Consider the following 22,726-nt stretch of genomic DNA (forward strand, 5'->3'; position numbering starts at 1 on the left):
TACGTTAGTTACAGTCGTTGAGTCGGTCGAGTGTCTTATCTTGTTTTTTCAATTAAAACATGTCATAAATTTTGTTAATCAACGCTTAATGAATGAAATCCCCACAAACTAATTGCTAAGTAGAGATAAATTTAATCAGAAAAAAAAACAAGTTGAAGTTCTTCAACCGTAGAAATGGCGAGAGGAAAATTGTAATGGCTTAAAGATTGTAATGCGGTCAATGCGGAGGTGATAAAGTGTGTAATCCATTTTCCATAAATATGTATTTAGAAATTAAAGTTGGTTATTTAATTTACCTATAGCCGCTGTTACATCATCCCTAAGTCTTAGAGTAAAATTACATATTTTTAAAACACATAAATATCTACAACAAAACGTGTTCAATAACAATTTTAACGTAAAAATTAATTTGTAAAAAAATAAATAAAAATTATTTCATTGAATAAAATACGGAAAAACCACGAATAGGTTAGGTACCTGCTCATGTTTTAGCCTATCGTAAAAACGAAAACAAACTATTCGCTTTGTTTTACATTTTTATAATGCATTTAAAAAAAGTATTTACTTATGTAGTTTAGGCCGAAAACTAGCTAAATTAGAAAATGTAGCAAGGGCGCTGTAATTATTGTAAAAACTGAGTAATGTTAACTTAAGAATTTATATTTTAAAAAAATCTTGTAACATAAATTATTATATTATACAAACAGGCTCTCATATTTTTAAAATTTTTTAAATATTAATTGAAAATATTTTCTAGTTTTTTAGAAATAATTGCACCCAAGCCTTATTTGCGCAATTTATAATAAATCATTCGCTGAGTAATTGTTGCGTATTTGTTAACATGATGGCCCATTAGTATGATAATATATGTATAGATATACAGGTTAAGTACATTATAATTGAATATGTACAAACATCGGCGATTATTATTCTGAAAGAAGATAAAAATGATTCGTGTTAGGTGAGCGGAATATGAAGTGTCGGTAGTAAAAAAATCAATTATCAGGTACATGGCTAGAATTCAATCCAAATACTTATGCGGCGTGTTCCGAGATCACCATTTCAGATATGTCAATCATTGCTGCAGTAATGTGAACACAATCATACGGCGCGCGGCAGGGTGGCACCGGGCACATGCCTCGGGCACACACAACTGTGTTGCGGACACATTTCCTGACTCGGCAATGTGCTCACTACTGGATGAGAAGTAGTACTGGACATAGTATATTCTATATGTTAAAACATTGTTAACTTTGTGGTATGGTAATATAACACTCTCCTTATCATTCATCGTTCACTTTGTGAACGATGAATGATACGGAGAGTGTTATACTTCTAGATAAACTATTAGTGTCTGTCGTGTAAATTTTTAGAATAAATAAATTAACTAAAGTTTTGCATTTCTGTTTATCTGCTTCTTCTTGGCTCCATCCCAACTTGTCTTTGTAGACTATTGGGGTTAGCACTCATCGTCCTCAGGTTGTAGGTTCTTCTATCATGGACAACACCATCTAGGCCAGGCCAATTTCGGACATTTTCCTTAGACGAACTTGTTTCCTCTGCTTCACTTTGTCTGTCCTTGAATCGCGGAAGCTAGCCGTGACACATTGTTGGTTCGAGTTATTTTATACAAAATAAAAGTGTAAAAAAATTACATCGGGGACAAAAATGACTTAACGAAAATGTATACATTCTTATGAGAATTAAAATAATTTTTTTTTACATCATCTGGAAATTAACATTGCAAATGCATGAATATTTTATCAAACATTTTAATACCTTATAAGAGTAGAATCAAACCTTAAGAATTTCCGTTCACAAGACTTGTTATTTAACGTTTGGAATTTCTAATAACGTCTCTAGTTCAAAGCTTTGAGCAAACAAATGAGTTGTTTCATTAAAAAAGCGATAATTCAAGATTAAAATAATATCCCAATAGTAGTTTCCATTGCCACTTTCGAGTTGAAGATTAAAAATATTTGAGATTAACTGCGGCCGGATAAAAAGTCGAAGTTTTGACTTGTTCAATTATGATGGCTGGCTGGCGGATTTATTCCAAAGGTAAATAAATATTAACGACCATCGATCAATTTAACAACAGTCCAAACAAGTCGATAGAAAAAATGTACATCCGCGCGATGGGAGTATGCTTAACGAGATACATATTTCCAATATGGAAATAACGTAATCTCCACACGGCATACACCAAACCACAAAGCAAAACAAAAAACCTTCACATGTTTATAATAATAATAATAAAACTTAACAATAAAAAAAACGGAATACCAATGGGTCGAACCTTCCTCCGTCGGCTCGGTAAGGTTGTTTTTTCTTTATGCCCCTTGTTAAGATTATTAAAAATGATAAGTTTGTCACAATAACACAAGGCGGACCATTTTGACCCCTATTGACTGAGTATAAATCTTGATCTAAGGATGGTGGCACAAGCACAGTGTGTTTCTGAGACGCAAATTGTTACGGTTTCCACAGATACGTCACGAGATTTTATATAAAGTGGGTATTGTTTATTGATTTATCGGGAACAAGTCATTCACACGGCTTTAATAATGAAGGTGTAATCAAAACGGAAGATAATGAAACAATGCACACTTACAATGAAGAGTTAGTACTTAAAATATATCTGAAAGTTAAGAGAGACACTGTAGACATAAAAAAATTAATTAGATGCGAGTATAAGTAGGTACTTGCATTCAACAAAATTTCTTAAATATTTTTTAAAAAAGGATGAGTAAGTTAGCAGGTAGGCTGTGCGCAGCGGACCCGGGGATGCTGTTCTGTTATTGGAAGAGTCTGGCCTATAATAAATTACGGTCGGCCGTGTGCTGTGTGAGATACAAAAGAGAGGTGTCTCCGAGACCATACACCACTACTGGGGACTGGAGACCAAACTGTGGGTATAAATTGGATACATGTTCAGTTTCCAGCATCTCCTGAGAGATTCACTATCTCGTCCCGAGTACAATATTGTACACGTAGAAATTTTTGTGAACGGACTATGTGTTCGAACCATACTGACACGTTCCTCAATTAAAAAAGATCGATCGTTCGTACATATTGGACTAGGCACAAAAAAAACATTGATATTCTTGCTTTTATTTGGTCGACTAGTAAAATGTCTGTATTCACAATTCAGGAGTAAAATAACATTCGATAAAATTTGACAATGAAAATGATGGAACTATTGCTTCTTCGAAATCGGGATTAATAAAACATATTTCACGCGCGTATAGTTCTTAAAACACAAAAAAATAAACCAACCGTTTTTTTTTAATAATTCCACGAAGGACTCGTGTCGGTATAGGCAATACGTCGTTAGAATTTAATGGGAAAGGATACCTATAAAGTTGAAATGTTGAATTATGTCACAGAATAAAACACATATTTTTTAAGTATGCAGACGCGTTGGCTCAATTTTACGACTTCTCAAACAACATAAAGTTGTACAAAAAACGTTTTGAAAAAAGTTTCAAATTTCTGACCGTTTACTCGATGCATAGGAGGACTCCGCGTGCGACAACGGCTGGGGATATAAAGTTTTAGGACGATAAAATCAGCCTCCTGCGGGTCAGGGAAATAAACATTTATTTAACGATTCTGGCACCGCACGAAACGATTTTTTTACTATTGATGGTACTCGTTTATATGCAGAGAACAGGGGGTGTCTGGTACGGGCGTGGGTCTCACCAACCTACGGGGAACATCGCCAGACCTTAACCGGCGCATTTCTCACCACTGACAACTACACGGCCAGCAGAGCGATCAAAGGGTTACGATAACAATTATTATTTATTGGGTTCCATCAATTACGAATGTTATGACGGTGAGAGGAGATCAAATGTGAATTGTTTGGGTGGAATATTGGGGAAAGCTAACGCCATATTTTCGGATCCGATATAGAAACTCTAGATTTTCTGTCGAACCAACGCTTTAGGCAATCCAAATTTTTAGGAACATACTAGCGAAAAGTATGAAAAAATGCTTAAAAAATTATTATCGGATATATTTTTTTAAATATCCCTGTAATTTCATTTCATATTATTTTATGACATGTCATCAAAGATGAAGAAGAATATGGAAGTCTGGGAATTTACGGGGCTGACGACTGTCATAGGCTGGTTTAAGCAATCACTTTACACACGTGTAACATTCACCAATTCTACCCATTATTGACAACCACACTACTCAAAATTTTGGAAGTTCTATATATATGAACCAATTCATTTAGAAACCTTGTTCTTGAATCACTAGAACTTCACTAGAGACATCTATTGGCGAGTAATCCCTGTAATTAATAACATAAATAAATACAAACGTAGAACCATCACTGAGTTTCTATGCGCTCCAAATTCTTTAAGTATGTATGTTGTATTTGATAGGATACACATGATATAAGTGAAGCTCTGGTTAGGGGTATATTGCAATGACTAGGAAACTCGTAATTGCATACTCGTACATTACATATACTAAACGAAGTTGCATACTTGCAACTACGCATAGTTGCATAACGCTGATCGGAAGATGTATCCACACATGTTTTACATTTCATATATCGGGCATATTGTGTGCAAGTTTTCACAGCTGTGGAAAATGAAATAAACGGACCAAAAAGTCGACACCAATTTCAAGAGAGTTTATCTTCGTCGGTTGAAATAAAAACACATTTTAAATTACACGCGGTATTTTATTCGAGATGTCCATGCGGAGTCTGATAACGTGCCAGGCCGCGTCCTTTCTGTCTTCATAGGATCTCGGCAGCCAAATTACGCTGGCGAGGAGCCAACTTCCATCACGTCTCTGCTACCCGGGTACTGCATAGCGGAAGGTCTACCCAACTCTCATTGGAAATACATTTGGTGGCGGACCGAAAATAATCACGCATTAACGAATATCTATTAATACGTATAAATCATACAACAAAATAAACCGTAGTATCTAAATCATTAAAAAAATATGTGAAAGTAGAATAATATTTCTGCGTAGCGAAAATAAGGTTTGAATGATTTATTTAATTTATATATTAAATATGTCCGCCTCCGTAGTGTAATGGTCAGCACGCTCGGCTACCGTTCTGGAGGTCCCGGGTTCGATTCCCAGGGGGGGTCAAATAAATATAAGTGATTTTTTCACTGTAATATTTATTTAATATTACCCTGGACTGGTACCTGAAACGGAGGGCTAATCAACTCTCCTTCACGTGTAAACGATCAAGATAACACTGCGTTTATATGAAGCAGTGCCCTATGCACCATTGGGGTGCAGATAAGGGCTTTATTATTTGTTTTATTATTATATATTAAAGATTAAAATTACACTCTGATTTTTCTGAGTCTACTAAATTGTCTCCAAAAATCAGTGTTTGATTCTAATATTTAATATTTAAATAAAAAAATGGAGTTCTACAAATTAAACGATATCATTTATTTGATATCACTTAGGTACATTAAAAATTATAAATAAAATAAAAAGATGCATTAAGTAAATATTGGAATAATTAACAACTACAGAAAATTTGTATTTACATTTATTTCATAGGATGTTGAGATGAAATATCTACCGTTTTTTATATTTTATTTATTTATTTTATTTATTAATTTATTTTCATAATACATAGATACATTCAATATACATATTCATTTCATATACACATTTATTATACGTATTACGGCTCTTTAGGCATGGCCTGTATGAAAGAAGATGGAATTCTGAGTATCCCAGGGTTTATTACGACCCAGTATTTGGCTGGTTTCGGTGATTACTTTATGCACTTGAACGTAACAGTGTATAAAGTGATCAATTAAGCCAGCCAAATGCCAGATCGTAAGCCTTGGAATGCTGAGACTTCCATCATGTTGTTGCATCTCAAGTTGAGACCTATCATATTAACATATAATCCGTAGAGTGAACAACCCAGTGTATGACAGAATAAACAATAATAAATCGATAATATTTATTTGATTCATATTGTATTTTCACGTAAACAAAAAGAATAGTGCAATGGTTATTATTTTAAGGTGCATAATAGGTATGCACTTACATCCGACACGGAGAAAATGAGGAGGAAGGCTGGTCTCACTTGGATATTAAGTCCTATTCTCCTAATACAATAAAAACGTAAATTCTCGTTTTGTCATCGTATCACAAATGAAATGCAGCATCAGAAAATCGGATATTAAAAACATTCTATAATTATGCTCCCATAAACAAATATTTTTATTATTTCGTTAGAGCTATTAAAATGAGCATAAGATAATCATTAAGAATGAGGTAAAATTGTATTATGTTTAATTAATTCACATCATGTATTATTAATATATCGAGTCTCGATAAAACAGATTACCTACTTTGTATGTAATTAGTCGTAATCGTTACTGATACAGATCACGGTAGAGTCCCACCTGACTAGAATATAAGGTAAGGAGGAATATCCAAAGCGATTCACGTTATCCTCTCTGCATTAAAGATCCCAAGACAAATCCAAGGCTTGACGCACATGGAATACTGATTGTATCGGCGAGAAAATCTGTTACATTCTGATGTAAAACAGCGCCAAGTCAAACTCCACACAGTTATTCAATTCAGAAGTTACGAGCCAAAGGCATAGAAAATCAAGTAAAAAAAAACGATAGGACTTGTAATTATTCGGGCATATTAAGAAATTGTAATTTTCAAAATAAAACTTAATATGTTTACTTATGAAGCGTTTTTTTATTTAACAAAAAAAATACCTAACGGAAAATAATATGGGTTATTGTTTGTTTTTGAAGATATAAATGGATACATTTTTAAAAAATATTAAATATTTAATTCTTTACTACATATATACATATAAATACACATATCCATCCATTTAAAAAAAAACATTAAGATAATTAACATTTTTTTGCAGAAACCCACCAAGCCACCTTGCGTGTCTTGTCGGTGGAGAATATCGGATTATTTCATAACAAATAACTACAATGTCACAAATAAATTAATGATTAAAACCAAAAATATAAAAATTAAGTAACATTTTAGGAACTTTAAACATTGCATTTAAAAAAATCTTTATTTCTGATTTCTGACGTGTGAGGCCGATCGTTAGTCAATAATCACTAATGTGGTTTTCAATGAAATGATAGATTCTGAACGATCCGAGCAAATAATTCGGCTTATTTTTATTAAAATAGGATGAAAATCCTTTGTATTCTTAATAACACCAATAAGAATAAAATACGTATGTCCCTGTTCTGTATTACAAAGGCGTTCAATTTAGCGATATGAGTTTCTAGGGTTTCCATATGCCGATATCACGAATCGAGATATACTATACATTGCGAACTATCCAGCGCTGATTAAACAAATTTATGATCTGGTTCTCGTTATCGTGTTCACACCACTGCGCACCGCCATCGCGGCTCCTGTTTGCCTGCTACTACACATTCTGATAATTATTGTGTTTCTCAAAAATTACTAACTGCATACCAAGATTTAGAGCAAGTTTCGTAAGTTTAATGAAATATACCGTAACGTGATGCTTTTGTTTGTCGCTCACCATCATAGTAATACAGCCAATATGAAAATATTTAAATTACTGTTAATTGAATAATCCACTTGCAAACCACGTTATGGTAAAAAAAAAAGTAAATTAGATTTCAGCTTTTTTGAGAGATTTTAGAATGTGAACTGTAGATCGGCATAGCGAGTTTCGCAAGAGTATTGATATTTCTATTTCATTTTATTACTAACTTAACTAGTTTTGGCAGCTATACTTAGCATGGACGTTAATTTTTTTTATTTTCTACTGATTGGCGCCATTGGCTAAAAATACAAATTTTTGAACAAAACGTGGTTTGCAAGTGGACTACTCAATTGTAAAGCGCCCTTGTGGTGATTTTTCATGGAAACTGTGCTATATAATTTTTCCATGTTATTATCATTATATTATTATAAAATAAACAGCAATATGATTTATATTTTAAATGTTAAAATCAAACACTGATTTTTATAGTCTACTAAATTGTATTTTATTGTTAAAAACACATAAAATTAAATTTGCGACGATTGTTTCGCCTTAAGGCATTTTCAAACTAATGTTTATAGTTTGAAAATTATTAATACTTTGAAAATGCCATAACAAGGCGAAAAAATTGGCACAATTTTTATTTTAATGTGTTTTTATCAATAAAATACAATTCAGTAGACTCCAAAAATCAGTGTTTGATTTTAACTTTTAATATATAAATTAAAGTGGAGTTCATTCATTTTATGTACAAATTAAACGCCAAATCTATAAATAAACAAAATGATTCCCAACTTGTGATCGAACCTATCAAATGTCTGTTGAATGTTTTTCAAAATACTGGGATATTATTGTATCCGTGTCGGAAATAAAACTTTCAACAATGTTCAAGAACTCATTGAATTGTTTTCATCGAACGTCAATAACGATCATACGCACATCAAATTTGCAGTGGTAAAAGTATTATTTATGTATGCCAGCCGATTTGGTTATTTCTGGCCAACGGCCAATTTGCCGATAAACATAAACATTCAAACAACTTGATAAACAAACACGCAACTAATATTAAAAAGAAACGAACCAACTTCGTGGAGAAAACAGGAGGTGCAAACGGGAATCCAAAATAATCACGGCGTAAACATAAAACCCGGTTGCAAAAACATGACATGCATTCAACTTAAAGAGAAATTTCTGGTTTTAAAAATTAATTATTAAATTATCAATACAAAACGCATAATTTTTTTAATTTATATACATATATTTTCGCTGTATTAGTAAGATTATCTCATTACAAACAATGCTTTAATTTACATGGTAGTAAGATTTATTTTTATTTTGTTTTATTATTTATTATTTTGTCCGCCTCCGTGGTGTTATGGTCAGCGTGTTAAGCTACCGTGCTGGAGGTCCCGGGTTCGATTCCCAGAGGGGTGTGAAAATGAATATTGGTGATTTTACACTGTAATATTTATTTAATATTACCCTGGACTGGTTCCTGAAGCGCAAGAGTGATCACCTTGCCTTCATGTAAGTAATGATCGAGATAACACTGCGTCAATTCGATGCAGTGCCCTATGCACCATTGGGTGCGGATAAGGGTTACAAGATTTATTAACAGAAACGTATGGATCATTGGATTATTGTATTTATTTTTATTGGACAGTTTAGACAGAGTCGTTTTGGTGAAAAATCACCTTAAGGGTACATTTTTCAGTATGGCTCTACTTACATGAAATACAAACGGAAGAGTTGAATTTCAAGCGAAATTTACCATACTTAATGATTTAATAAAACCTGGAAAAAATATTATACAGTAAAATTTTGTATTTCTAGTTTTATATTACAGAATAAGCAAAATGTTTGTGTACTTTTCATTATTAGTTTAGGTTTTAATAAAAAAAAATAATAGTGGGGTGCCTTGCACATATATCGGACTTAACAGGGACTATTGGAACATAAGAACTGAAAAGTTGTTATTTGTAATAGTCTAAAAGAAGGGGTTAAAGTTTTTTGTTATATATTCTTTATATCACAATAAGTATATATTTTATATCGTGTATAACAAATTTTTCACTCTAATATTTATTTAATATTACCCTGGACTGGTACCTGAAGCGGAGGGCTGATGACCTTTCCTTCATGTGTTTACGATCAAGATAACACTGTGTTTATATAATGCAGTGCCCTATGCACCATTGGGGTGCGGATAAGGGTTTTAATAATTTTAATAATAATAACAAATAGTGTATGTTATTAAGGAATACAGTTCAAAATGATGGCTGAGGGAACCATTCCTAACAAGATAGACAGACAGTCCGTCACACAAATCGTGAATATTGTCGAACAAAGGTATCTTGCGTGAATAGTGTATGGGCCGAGCCTCAAGGGACATTATTTGTAGACAATTAAAGGGGGAATAAATATGTCACACTCCGTACAATGGGACGTGGGAAGAGAATGGCCTTTCAGGGAAGGAATAAGGAGGAATATAATAAGTCTGCGCAAGGACTGCGTAGCGTACGGGAAGGACTAAGGACTCATGGACAGGTATACGGACACGCTCATCTTCGGGAGATGGCACCACTTACGGACAAAGCATAGTCAGTATAGTAAGAACTTATTTAAAAAAAAATAAACTAACCAATACCACCACACTTCCCCTCAGAGGTAGGCAGAGAGAATAGAACGCCACACCAATATATATTTGCAAACAATCTTCGCCTCTTCCACATTCATACATCTCCTCATACAAACCTGTCGATTATTTCGACTCCTAATCTGACCACGCCCAAGTATTTTTTAAATTTATTTTTATTTTTTATTTATTTAATATATGTATGTATGTAGTTACATTTTTTATCCAATTAAATACAATTTCTATACATTTCTACTTAATACAATCTTATAATTTTAGTTGTACTAAGCCTCTCCAAAAAATACTTGAAATACTGAATCATGCCAAATTTTTCTCGGTCTTCCTCTACTTCTATTTCCAACTTCATTCGCCTTATAATTCTGTTTTTTTATACTTTATTAATAAGCGATAAAGCTAATATAGGTAACTATACTTTATGTAAATAAGAATATCTCATAACAAGAACGAAGAGATTATAAAATGTCTAAATAAAGTCACAAAGGCATTTATGTCACTATACGAGTTTCATAAATACTTCAAATATGTAGTATTTTATACTTAACTGCGAATTTCATGAGACATGATAGGGTATTTGGTATTCGTATTGGATCGTATTATTATGATAAGCAAACTATTTTAAGATATTTACTCATGGTAGGTTTAAAAAATATCTTAAGTATTTTATTCTCTTCGTGAATTTCAAATTCCAACACGATAAAATAATTCAATCCCTTTGATAAAATTCATAGAATATTTTACTTGAGTATGTAGTATCAATTATTTATTATGTACAATTTCAGAAGATTTAATTTTCTTATTACGCATAGGAATAATGTCCTGCCAAAGTATTATTTAGTAAATATTTTTCTAGGAATATTAATAGAAATATTTATTCAGTTTTGTAGGTCCGAATGCAAGTGTGCATGGCCATAACCTGCAATCTTACCGTGTGCTACACAGAAAGGCAACTAACAAAAGATTTATTTCTAAATCTATTCAAATGTCAAACAGAATAGATTAGTTTACTCTCTCCATCTCTTCTCTCCTGGTACCTGGGTGTGTTAAATTCTCGTATTCAGATCATAACTATCTTTAATAATCTATTTATCAATTTATGATTATGATAATATATTGATAAGAGAAAATAAGAAGAATGAAAAATTAATGCCTTATTTATTTATTGTTACTATCTAAGAAAATACTAATTATTAAATTATTATTTCAGTTGTTTATTTGGTAAAACAAATATCATGACACAATATTTTTGCCGATTTCATAGATCTAATAAATGATAAAAGATAAGAAGAGATCTGAAATAATCGAAAACTATGTAGTTTATCTTTTTATCTAAGAAAATACTAATTATTAAATGATTATTTCAGTTGTTTATTTGGTAAAAACAAATGTCATGACACAATATACAATATTTATGCCAATTTCATAGATCTAATAAATGATAAAAGATAAGAAGAGATCTGAAATAATCGAAAACTATGTATTTTATCTTTTTATCTAAGAAAATACTAATTATTAAATGATTATTTCAGTTGTTTATTTGGTAAAACAAATGTCATGACACAATATACAATATTTATGCCAATTTCATAGATCTAATAAATGATAAAAGATAAGAAGAGATCTGAAATAATCAAAAACTATGTAGTTTATCTTTTAATCTTAATTTAATTTAGTTTAGCAACAGCCCTTTTCGAAAATGGAGTGTTATAAATTACATAAAGATCGTAAAAGCAACGACGATATCTGGATATTTGGTATTTTTATTTTAGATAAAATACTACATATTGTTTGCTACGCTATTTAACCGTTTGCACATGTATAGAAAAAGGTATTTCTTAAATAAAACTAGTTTTGATGTCAACGTTCTGTACTACTACTACTACTACTACCATCACGCCGTTTCCCCGCAGGGGTAGGCAGAGAGGATGGAACGCCACACTCTTCTGTCCTGACATACACTCCTAGCCTCCTTCACATCCATACATCTAGTCATACATGCCCTCCGATTACGCAGACTTTTGACACCGCCAGATTTTAGGTTCTGATTGATCTGATCGTGCCAAGTCTTTTTCGGTCGTCCACGTTCTGTTTTCCCTCTCACATTCGCCACATATATTTTCTTAGTCATTCTCTCGCTATCCATTCGCTCCACATGTCCATACCACCGCAAAGAGCTCTTTCTAATCTTTTCAATTATTCCTCGTTCAGCCTTACATTCCTTTCTTATATCATCGTTTTTAATTCTGTCATACAATGATTTTCCACACATTCGTCTGAGGGAGCGCATTTCAACAGCATTCACTCTGCTTTCATCCTTCCTTTGCCAGTTCCATGTTTCGCTTCCATACATTAGTGTCGGTACTAGCACGCCGTTGTGAACCGCTAGCTTGGCTTCCATGGACATATTCTTATTCCCAATCACTCTGTTAAAAGCACCATTTATTCTATTCCCTGCATTCACTCTTCTCTCAATATCCTTATCCACTTTTCCATCCCTTGTGAACATGCTTCCTAGATATACAAATTCTTGCACCTGTTCTAGGGATTCATTGTGCACGATAATCTTGCATTCTGTCAAATCTTTCTCTCTTTCAAACACCATGACCTTTGACTTACCTTCATTCATTGCCAGATCATTTTCCATACATACATCGTACATTCTTGACACTATTAGTTGCAAGTCCTCCGCGCTGCTCGCTAGCAGTACGGCGTCATCCGCATACAGCAAGCAACTAACAGTTATATTCATCATTTTCGCTCCGACTCCCATACTTTCAATCTCTTTCATACAATGGTCCATATAAAGATTAAACAACCATGGTGACATTACACATCCCTGCTTTACGCCTTTGGATATTGCAAACCATGATGTAATGTCCCCATTCACTCTTATACTAGCTGTGCTGCCCTCGTAGAGGGAAGCAACTGCTTGTATAAGTTTATTGTCTACTCCATATTTTTCCAGCACGCTCCATAATTTTATCCTATCAACCTTATCATACGCTTTCTGCAAATCCACGAAAGCACAGAATAGTTTCTGATTTTTAGCCAAAAACTTTTCCGTCAGCATTCGTAGTGCAAAAATTTGATCTGTGCAACCTCTTCCACTCATAAAAGCACCTTGCACATCCCAAATCCGTTCTTTCGTCACCATTCTAACTTTTTCAATTATAATCTTACTATAGAGTTTACCGACAGAGCTTAGCAGACTTATCGCCCTATAATTCCCACACTCTGCGCGAGATCCCTTTCCCTTGAATAGAGGCATGATTACTGCCCGTCTCCAATCCAGAGGTGTGTATCCTTCCTCAAGACACAGGTTAAATAGTCTGTGAATCCATGTGAGGGTGGTCAGTCCACCACATTTTACAAACTCTATAGCAATATTATCATACCCAACAGCCTTACCGTTCCGCATTAATTTTAAGGCATACGTTATTTCTGACATACTTATCTCACATACCATACCCTCACTCACCCTTGCCTCTATGGGTGTCTCGGTGGAGACATTGCCGTTACTTCCATAAATTTCCATAAAGTATTCTTTCCATCTTTCTTTCATTTCACATTCATTCGTCAATATTTTACCATCATTTGATTTGATAACTTTCATACCTCCATTTTCAGTCTCATTCTTTGCGTTCTTTACCTCTTTCCAGAAAAGCTTAATGTTTTCTTGAAAGTGGGTTGACATTTTCATACCTTCTTCTCTCTTTAGACGATCTTTCCGTTCTTTTACTTCCATTTTCACTTTTCTCTTACATTCTTTATACCGATCTTTCATTATTTTAAAAAGTTCACTCTTAACATCGTTAACTGCTAACATATTTAGCCAAGCATTCTTCTTCTCAGAGACAAGTCCTTTCATGCCCTCATCCCACCATGCATCTCCTTTTTTTCTACCTTGGATCGCAACTCCACATACACTCTTTGCTGACTCATACATACACGATTTGATGTGCTCCCAGGTATCGTCTACATTCATATCCATATTCCTTACATTCAATCTTTCATTCACTTCCCTTTCATACGACTTACTTACATTCTCGACTTGTAGTTTTTCAACTTTGACTCTAGATGAAACCGGAACAGTTTTGTTCCTGGACCGCCATCCACGGAACAGAATTACTCTCGATACGACGAGGAAATGGTCCGACTCCATTTCAGCCCCTCTAAATACTCTCGTATCGATTGTATTTCTCCTCAATCTCGAGTCAACAACAACATAATCGATTATGGTCCTTTCATTCCCTCTCTCCCACGTATACTGATGGATCCCCTTGTGATCGAAAAAAGTATTCGAAATAAAGAGGTTCCATTCCAGACACAACTCGAGCAGACTATTCCCATTACCATTCGTTCTGTTATCACCAAACATACCTAAGGCTGATTCGAAGCCATCCCTCCGAGTGCCTACCCATCCGTTAAAATCACCTGCTAGAATCACTCTTTCATTCGATCTTCTATTTTAGAAGATCGAATGAAATTGAAAATATAACGTTCTGTAGATATTCTGTTAGATTCTGTAGAGATCTGTAGATTCTGTAGATCTGTAGATCTGTATATTCTGTAGATTCTGTAGAGATCGAATGAAATTGAAAATATAACGTTCTGTAGATATTTTAATAAGCAAAAACATATCTTAGCTCATAGTAAAAATGATATATATATATATATATATATATATATATATATATATTTTTGTGTAACCAGTTTCTACAGTATCTACTCAATGAATTAGGGCCATGCAGAATTTCACGCAATTTCTCAATTTAAACAGGAATAACTCAGAGAAAACCTTGAATAAAACAACATTGAATTTAATTTACATATGAACACTTTATTACGCTTAAATAATGCATATATTTTCATATAAATATAGTTAGTATTTAGTATTTCCACCTTTGGCAGAAATAACTGCCTCAATTCTTTTTGGCATACTTAAAATGCACTGTTTTATCATGTTTTTTATTTCTTCGTCTTCTGACCAAATTTTTTGAATTTTTTTTTTTAGACAGTCTACTGTCGGATTTGGAAATGAGTATACCTTATTTTTTAACATGCTCCATAAGTTTTCTATAGGATTAAGGTCCGGAGAATTTCCAGGCCAGGGGAGCAAAGGCAGATTTTTGTTAGACAAAATTTTTATTATTGATTTAGCCCGGTGGCAAGGTGCCCCATCCTGCATGAAGGTGTATGGACCTTCTGTTGGGTCGAGTGTATGGTAGAAGGGCAATAAAATTCGTTCGAGGACCTGCTTATAGGAATTTTGGTTCATTGTTCCTTCCACGAAAAACAACGGCCCAGGTAAATTGTTAATAATACATGACCATATCATTGTTGCAGGGGGGTGTTTGATAACTTTTACCACACAGGCCTCATTGTAACGTTCCATTGGTGTTCTCCTGACGAATTGACGGCTCTCTGTCACGGCTTCTAACCGGCACTCATCACTAAAGATGACCGGAAAAATAATGAAAATTTAACTTTAATTCAAATATATAAGTTTATTTACTAAAATGATATGTTGAAAATTGAATTTAAATAAATACCTTTTTCCAATCATCTACCGAGTAATTTCAATGTAGCCTGGCCCATTTTAATCGATCCGCTTTCATTCGTGGTGTCAATTTTGGTACTTTTACAGGGCGCCTGCATTTCAGATTTACTTCGTAAAGACGTCGCCTCAGTGTTGATACCGATATATTTATACCCTCTTCTTCCAATTTTATTTTTAATGTTTTTGCTGATGCACTACGGTTTTCTAAGGCACTTTGAACGATTTTTCGATCAGTCCTCGGTGTTGTTTTTCTAATCCTACGACAGTTCTTTCGCCGATTGCTGGTGGCGGGTGACTGATTTATTATTGATTTTGATATTCTGTCCACTGTTTGACGAGAAACGTTTTCTTTTTTTGAAATTTCTCTATTAGATAATATTCCTAATTTCAGTAGCACTATAACACTAGACTTTTTTTCCTCAGAAATGTCTTTACTTTTTCCCATTTTGTCCTTTTCAAAAAAAACACTTGTGTTTACAAAAAAAATTTATACTTCATGAACTAAAATTAAAAATTAAGTTTTTTTCACAAGACACGATAACTATATAACCTCTCTGAACAAAACAACAACCAGAACTCAAGAAACTTCACTAATAAATGAGATAGGACTATTTTTTTAACTTTCAACTATCTGTCTACCTGTGCTAATTAGGGACCTTTTTCAGAAAAAGGGTTTGAAATTTTGTAAAGGCTTAAATAATCCAGGTATATTTTACATATTATTGAAGGTAATATACATGATATTAGATGTCAATAGAAAACTTAAAGTATTTATGTAAAATAAATATAATAATCCAAAAGATTTCAGAGTATTCAAAAAAATAATGGGTGGCCCTAATTCATTGAGTAGATACTGTAGAAATATTTACTAATTTATCGAAATATCATGTTTAGTTAGTCAGATTACTTACCAAGTAGTCGCTTGACTTCATATTCGTTTAGAAAAAGATTCAGATGTCCCGAGGAAAGATGAAAATGTCCCAAAATAAAAATAACAGCAGCAATTATGCCGTGGACACGCATTTTCGTATAAATTTACGCGAAAATGTCAGCAGTCAACGAGCTACACTCATTTAGTCTATAGTAAAACACACGTGGATAATGTCACTTTGGCACTTGTCAAAATCATGTCCGCGGACTTGGGCAACTGTCACTTTACACATGCTCGACTATGTACTGACATTTTCGGCCATAAATACTTAATAATGTGGTGCCGAAACACATATTCTTTTAATCTAGACGGATATTTAAATTTAAAACCAAGAACAATGTCAAAACACTAAGAATTGTAACACATAAGTATATTTTTACGATAAAAAGTAGACTTAATTAACTTTTTTACTAGAAGTACGGTAACCAGTGTAGCGGAATACTGTCCAGTATCGATTAATGTTTGTAAATTGAACAAATAGTGGGTAAATATGACAATAAATGGAATTTTATGGACATAAACAAACCGCCATTTGCAATTCGAACGCGCGACACAACGCTCCCCTCGACACTCGCCTCAAAACTGGTTTATTTTGTTGTCGGAAATTCTGTGGCGCTGCGAACCTCGTTACGAATGTTTCCGAGGAGTTCCGAATCACACTCGGGCTGCATGTGTTGCATCTCGTTATGTCGCGGCGCGCTTGCTTCTCTTTCTCTCGCGTTATTTCCCTATGTTAGGCGCAATATGAAAAGTGTTTTCTCTGTCTACCTCACGCGGAGAGCTGCCTGGCAAGAAAAGCCACAATAATTTTTCGAACAGCAGTAACGAGAGGGCGGGTATGGGGAAGTTTATTGCCCTCGTAAAATGGATAAAGATGTAGTGATAATATTATATGTTTTTTGCAATTAAATATTCTGTTTGGTAAAATTTTCTAGATAACTGTGCCGACCATTGCATCGTAGGTGTCCTCATGATGTTTTTCTCGACTCGACTGAGAATTAAGTTACATTAGCAAAATTGTCGAGGAATTTTCTGGTTTTCTGTGAATAGGAATAAGTTGCAATACATTTTCCACTCATTTGATAAATATTGGGATAATTGAGGGGACTATAAATTATCAAAAATTATTTTGATTATTTTGTAATTTTTGCAGTTTTAAAAATTTTAAAAACGTCTGTAGTCAAAAAAATTCTGTCGTCAATATTTTAGAAACGCCAAATCGCTGTCAAAAACCGAGTTTTTATTTTAAATCGTGAAAAGTACGTATGTAGTGGAAAGTGGATATATAAATACATAGGCATTGTTTATTTAATTTTGTAAAAAAGGACTACCGGATATTGAAGGAACCATACAGAAAAGTTCCATTCAATTAGTTTTTTTTTCCGAATCTAAATTTCTAGGAAGGAACACTTTGTTTTGAGATTTATTTATATAAATGGACAAATTATTATTATTCAATCCCCTAAGTAAGAACCCGTCCGGAAACTTCTCGTGTGTCACGTAATCCAGGAGTGATCAACCTTAAAAGTTTATTTTTATTTTTTGACATCTCATCAAAGATGAAGAAGAATATGGAAGTCTGGGTATTTACGGGGCTTCCGTCATAGGCTGGTTTAAGTGATCGCTTTACACACGTGTAACATTCACCAATTCTACCCATTATTGACAATAACACTACTCAAATTCTTGGAAGTTCTATATAAATATATGAACCAATTTTGAAACATTTGAAAACATAACTCCTGTAATTGGAGATAATCCAGATTTTGTGAACAAGTATTTGGACACTCAAAATGTTGCTTAAAAGTTTAAATTACAAGGCCATTGTAGTATGTGATACAATTTCAATTTTTTTTTTAACAAATTGAAAATATTTTTTAAATTATGAATGACATGGCTACATATGACGAAGGTAATGTTTTTTTACTGTTTTTGTTGTTGTTTGAAATTATATTAATATTGTTACGCGATACCATGTATTAGGTAAAAATAAGTGAAAAAAATACTTAATAGTTTTATGAAGACTTTATAAAAAATTATTATAATATTTTTATTTTATTTTATTAGATATGGCGTGTTTTCGTTCGAAACGTTCATACAATAATAATAAAAATTTCGACAACTTATCTAGCGCTATTTTCCTAAGATGCTATCTCAAGGGCGCTTATAAAGATTTGGATAGCAAAATAATGATGATGATAATAAAGACAGATAAAAAAAATGTCGTCAATCGGTTTCGGGGTCACTGTGCGACGAAAATGTATTTTATGGGAATATTTGCAAACACAGAATTCATTCCACCGGAGACCACCGGAGAGGTTTTAAAACATCTATTTGATTTTTTTGATTTCCAGAATATATATCGCTCACTCCTTTCAAGAACGTCATAAATCAAAAAACTTGATTTTTCAGGAGAACGTTTTTAAAGTTCAAACATAAAATACAATGTATTAAAAATAAATATCAAGCCACTTATTTAACTTTTTACTGTGCAATAGATCTTTTTAGGTAAAACCTGAATATTTTTTCTCCATTTGAAAAATATTTAGTATATTTTAAAAAATAATTAAACAATAAATTTTCTTCAAAATGCAAAAATAACACTTTCTCCCCTGTAGCGGGTAAATATTAAGTTAAAAATATGCCGCTTTTGCTGAGATATAGTACATTTTCTGGGCATTACGAAAACGTGCACAACTCAAAATTGACGATATTTGATTTATGACGTTCTTTTATCAAAAAAATATTTTTATAATTTTTTTTAATCCTTACTTCAATAACTACATATTTTCTTTTTAAAATCATATAATTATTTCGAAAAAACTTATTCTTTCAATGCAAAAACGGTGTTTTAAGAAAAGAAAAAAACGATTACGTAAAATGTTACTGTGATTTAAAAAAAATTATGTTGCGACTTAACGAAAACTGAGCCTTAAATCTGCAGGTTGTCAACAACTGGAAGTCATACATTGATGTTGTAACTCCTTGTTACACTAGATGGAATCATGACACTGCATTCTACAAACATCTTTTAAAGAAAACATTTCTTTTAATGGAGATAATTGTTTTCACTACAGTTACAAAACGTGATTAACAGATAAGTCTTTTTAAAAACTATTAACAAATCTACTTAGAGATGAAGCATAATGTTTATAAACTGTTACAATGATTTGTTCAATATTATAAAACTATTGAATATTTTTCTTGAATGTTTTTCGCAGATAATTTGTGGCACATTTTATTAACACTATAAAATAAAACAACTTTGTTTTTTGTTAAGTGGTGAAAACAAAATTGTTTTCTTATTTATTTTAAAAACTATTGAGTAGTTTTACTACACATACATGTATTTTATTTGACCAGGGAATGAATTTCGTCGTTTTCGACATCATCAGACTGGTGACTGTTTGTAGTTATTTTATTACATTAAACGCAGTTCTCACCAAGAAATGTCAGTACAAAACTTTGACCTAATAAATTATTCGTTTGAAAATGTTTTTGAACGATTGTTCGATAGTCCGGGTAAATAAAAAAAAATCTACTTCAAAACGTGATTTTTATTGCCCGTTCCAAACTTTATTTGTCGGGTTGTGATCCCGAGGTTAGTGTCGCGGATTCTCGTGTCAGAGTTTCTCGGTTCGAACCCACTCTAGCACAATTTGATACTTACTTCAAATAATGAGCCGCTTACGCTCACAGAAATATTATGAAATTGAAGTATTTTTGTAAATAATAAAAACACAAATATTTCTCATTTCTTTTTTAAATTTACTACGGACGACACCATTATATTTGGGGCTTAATTTTTAATAAGAAATGCATGAAGTAAGAAGTAACTAACTAACCATCACGCCGCTTCTCCGCAGGGGTAGGCAGAGAGATTAGAACGCCATACCACCCTATCTTTGCAAACATTCTTGCATTCATGCATCTCCTCATACATACCTGCCGATTAATTTCGATTCCTGACCCGGCCGCTTTCAAGTATTAAAATACCTGATTATGACAAGTTTTCCTCGGTCTTACTGCTACTTTTTTTAACTACATTAGCCTAATAAATTTGTTAAACCTTTCTTTTCTCACTCAAACGTTCCACATGTCCTAACAATCTCAACACAGCTTTCTTAATTTTATCGAAAATGTTTATCTCAGCCTTGCATTCTTCCCTTATTTCACCATTCGATCATGCCTAACATTCGTCTAAAGGGGTCGCATTTCGACTGCATTCAGTCTTCTTCATCCTACTTTTACCAACTCCATGCTTTGCTTTTATACATAAGGGTTGGAACCAGGAACCAGTGAGAAATATTTGATTTAAATTGATCCAAGACAATCGAGTTAAAAATAACAGGCCATGAAATTGCCATTATAGATGTCAGGTGGTGTTTGGTAGCAGAATACATGGATTCAGATTCTTGCATCGTCATCCCCGTCAATTTGTCGGGATTCGCTATGCTGAAGATGGCTCGACGTATGGCATATCTAGTAAGTACGTGTACCTTTGTATTTCTAGGTATCTAGGGTAGGGTTAAGCTCATGCCTGGCCAACTCGAATTGCATCTCGGGCCGTATCGATGACCTAAATTTTTCCCAAGGGCATATTTAACTGATTTCATTTTTCTGCAATGTCTACCAAGAAACAAGTCTTACAACCACTCTCCACGTGTATCACATATATATCACTGGTTTAAAAATATATTCGTTATACACGACCGCGGGCCGCGGGTTGGCCACCCTTGGTTTGGCTTGTTTGTATAGTCGACGCTTAATTTATAAACATTATGATTTGGGATTTAAGAGTCTATTTGAGACAACAAGGCGTTCCCTCAGACGAAAGTATGGAAAATCGTTGTGTGACTGAATTAAAAATGAAGATATTTACTAGGGATAATTGAAATGGCTGAACTAAGCATAAAATAAGAAAAGTTCTTGTGGTGGTATGGACATGTGGAGAAAATGGGTTACGACAGAATACCTAAGTATATTTGGCAAATGTAAACGGGAGAACAGAACGAGGATGGCAAAAAAGACTAGGCAAGACCAAATAAATCATATCCTAAAATATGGTGGTGTCAAAAGTCGACGTAATCGGAGGGTATGTATGACTAGATGTATGGACGTGGAAGCTAGGTGTGTATGTTAGGAGAAAAGAGTGTGACGTTCATCCTCTCTGCCTACCCCTGGAGAAACGGCATGATAGTAGTTGGAGTAGAAGTATGAAATAATAAAATGGATTTTTCATTTATAAATAGAGACATCTATGGAAAAGTAAATTAATATGAAATAACGCCATCTATCGAAAAATTGGTACAACTTAATGAATGCTATGAAGCTTCGTAGGTTTTAGTTTAGTTGATAGTAAAATAGAGGTTTTTAAAATAGTTAAAATAATATATAATTTTTTATTTAAAAAAACTTATTTTTCTTTTATTGATTTCTATTAATTTATTATTAAGTCATCAATGTTTGATAATTGAATTTTATGCATATATGGACGATGGTTTTTCATTAAAATTTAATAATTTCTTTTTTATTAGCATCCACGAGAATTACAATATAAAATCTCTTTTGTTAACATCTATAATTAAAGTAAATTATAAGTGGTTATTATTTATTTCTCTGAAATCAAAAATATCAAAAACATTAATAAAACGAAACACTAGTTTTATAAATAATTTTAGTAATTGCCACCGCCAACGACCATACCATGTTGAATGCACCGGTTCTCGTCCGATCACCGAAGTTAAGCAACATTGGGCGCGGTCAGTACTTGGATGGGTGACCGCTTGGGAACACCGCGTGCCGTTGGCCCTCCTTTTTTTGCAATTTCTATTTTTACAAATCAAACGAATGCGTTTGAAGTTTATAATATTTTTTTTATATATGGTTTTTTTTTCTCGAAATTCTTTCAATCTTATTTAAATTTTAGATAGCAAACAGTTCCGATATCAGCTCACAGCTGAAATTAGATTAATTGTTTATATAACGAAAAATTAACACAAAAAAATCTTCTACACAAATACGAATCAGCTGTAGTAAACAAAAGCCTTGGCCCTCCTTTTT

General features: G+C 33.2%; 1 protein-coding gene and 1 non-coding gene across 2 annotated transcripts in view; one reads left to right on the forward strand and one right to left on the reverse strand.

The window, feature by feature from the left end:
* The window catches only part of LOC148307493 (inactive tyrosine-protein kinase Dnt-like), a 122,020-nt gene extending 104,773 nt beyond the window's left edge, over positions 1 to 17,247 (reverse strand). Inside the window, exon 1 of the mRNA XM_088263458.1 lies at positions 16,644 to 17,247. Within this exon, the coding sequence (XP_088119584.1) occupies positions 16,644 to 16,755 (112 nt within the window). The 5' untranslated portion in view covers positions 16,756 to 17,247. The remainder of the gene's footprint in view (positions 1 to 16,643) is intronic.
* A 5,108-nt stretch (positions 17,248 to 22,355) lies between these two features.
* Positions 22,356 to 22,474, forward strand: LOC148307494 (5S ribosomal RNA). The gene has a single exon (XR_015837862.1). It is a non-coding gene; the product is annotated as a 5S ribosomal RNA (ribosomal RNA).
* The last annotated feature ends 252 nt before the right edge of the window (positions 22,475 to 22,726 follow it).

The sequence above is a fragment of the Brachycentrus maculatus genome, unplaced genomic scaffold (assembly GCF_059751285.1).
Source record: "Brachycentrus maculatus isolate JH-2025_06_01 unplaced genomic scaffold, ASM5975128v1 h1tg000199l, whole genome shotgun sequence".
Taxonomy (NCBI): domain Eukaryota; kingdom Metazoa; phylum Arthropoda; class Insecta; order Trichoptera; family Brachycentridae; genus Brachycentrus; species Brachycentrus maculatus.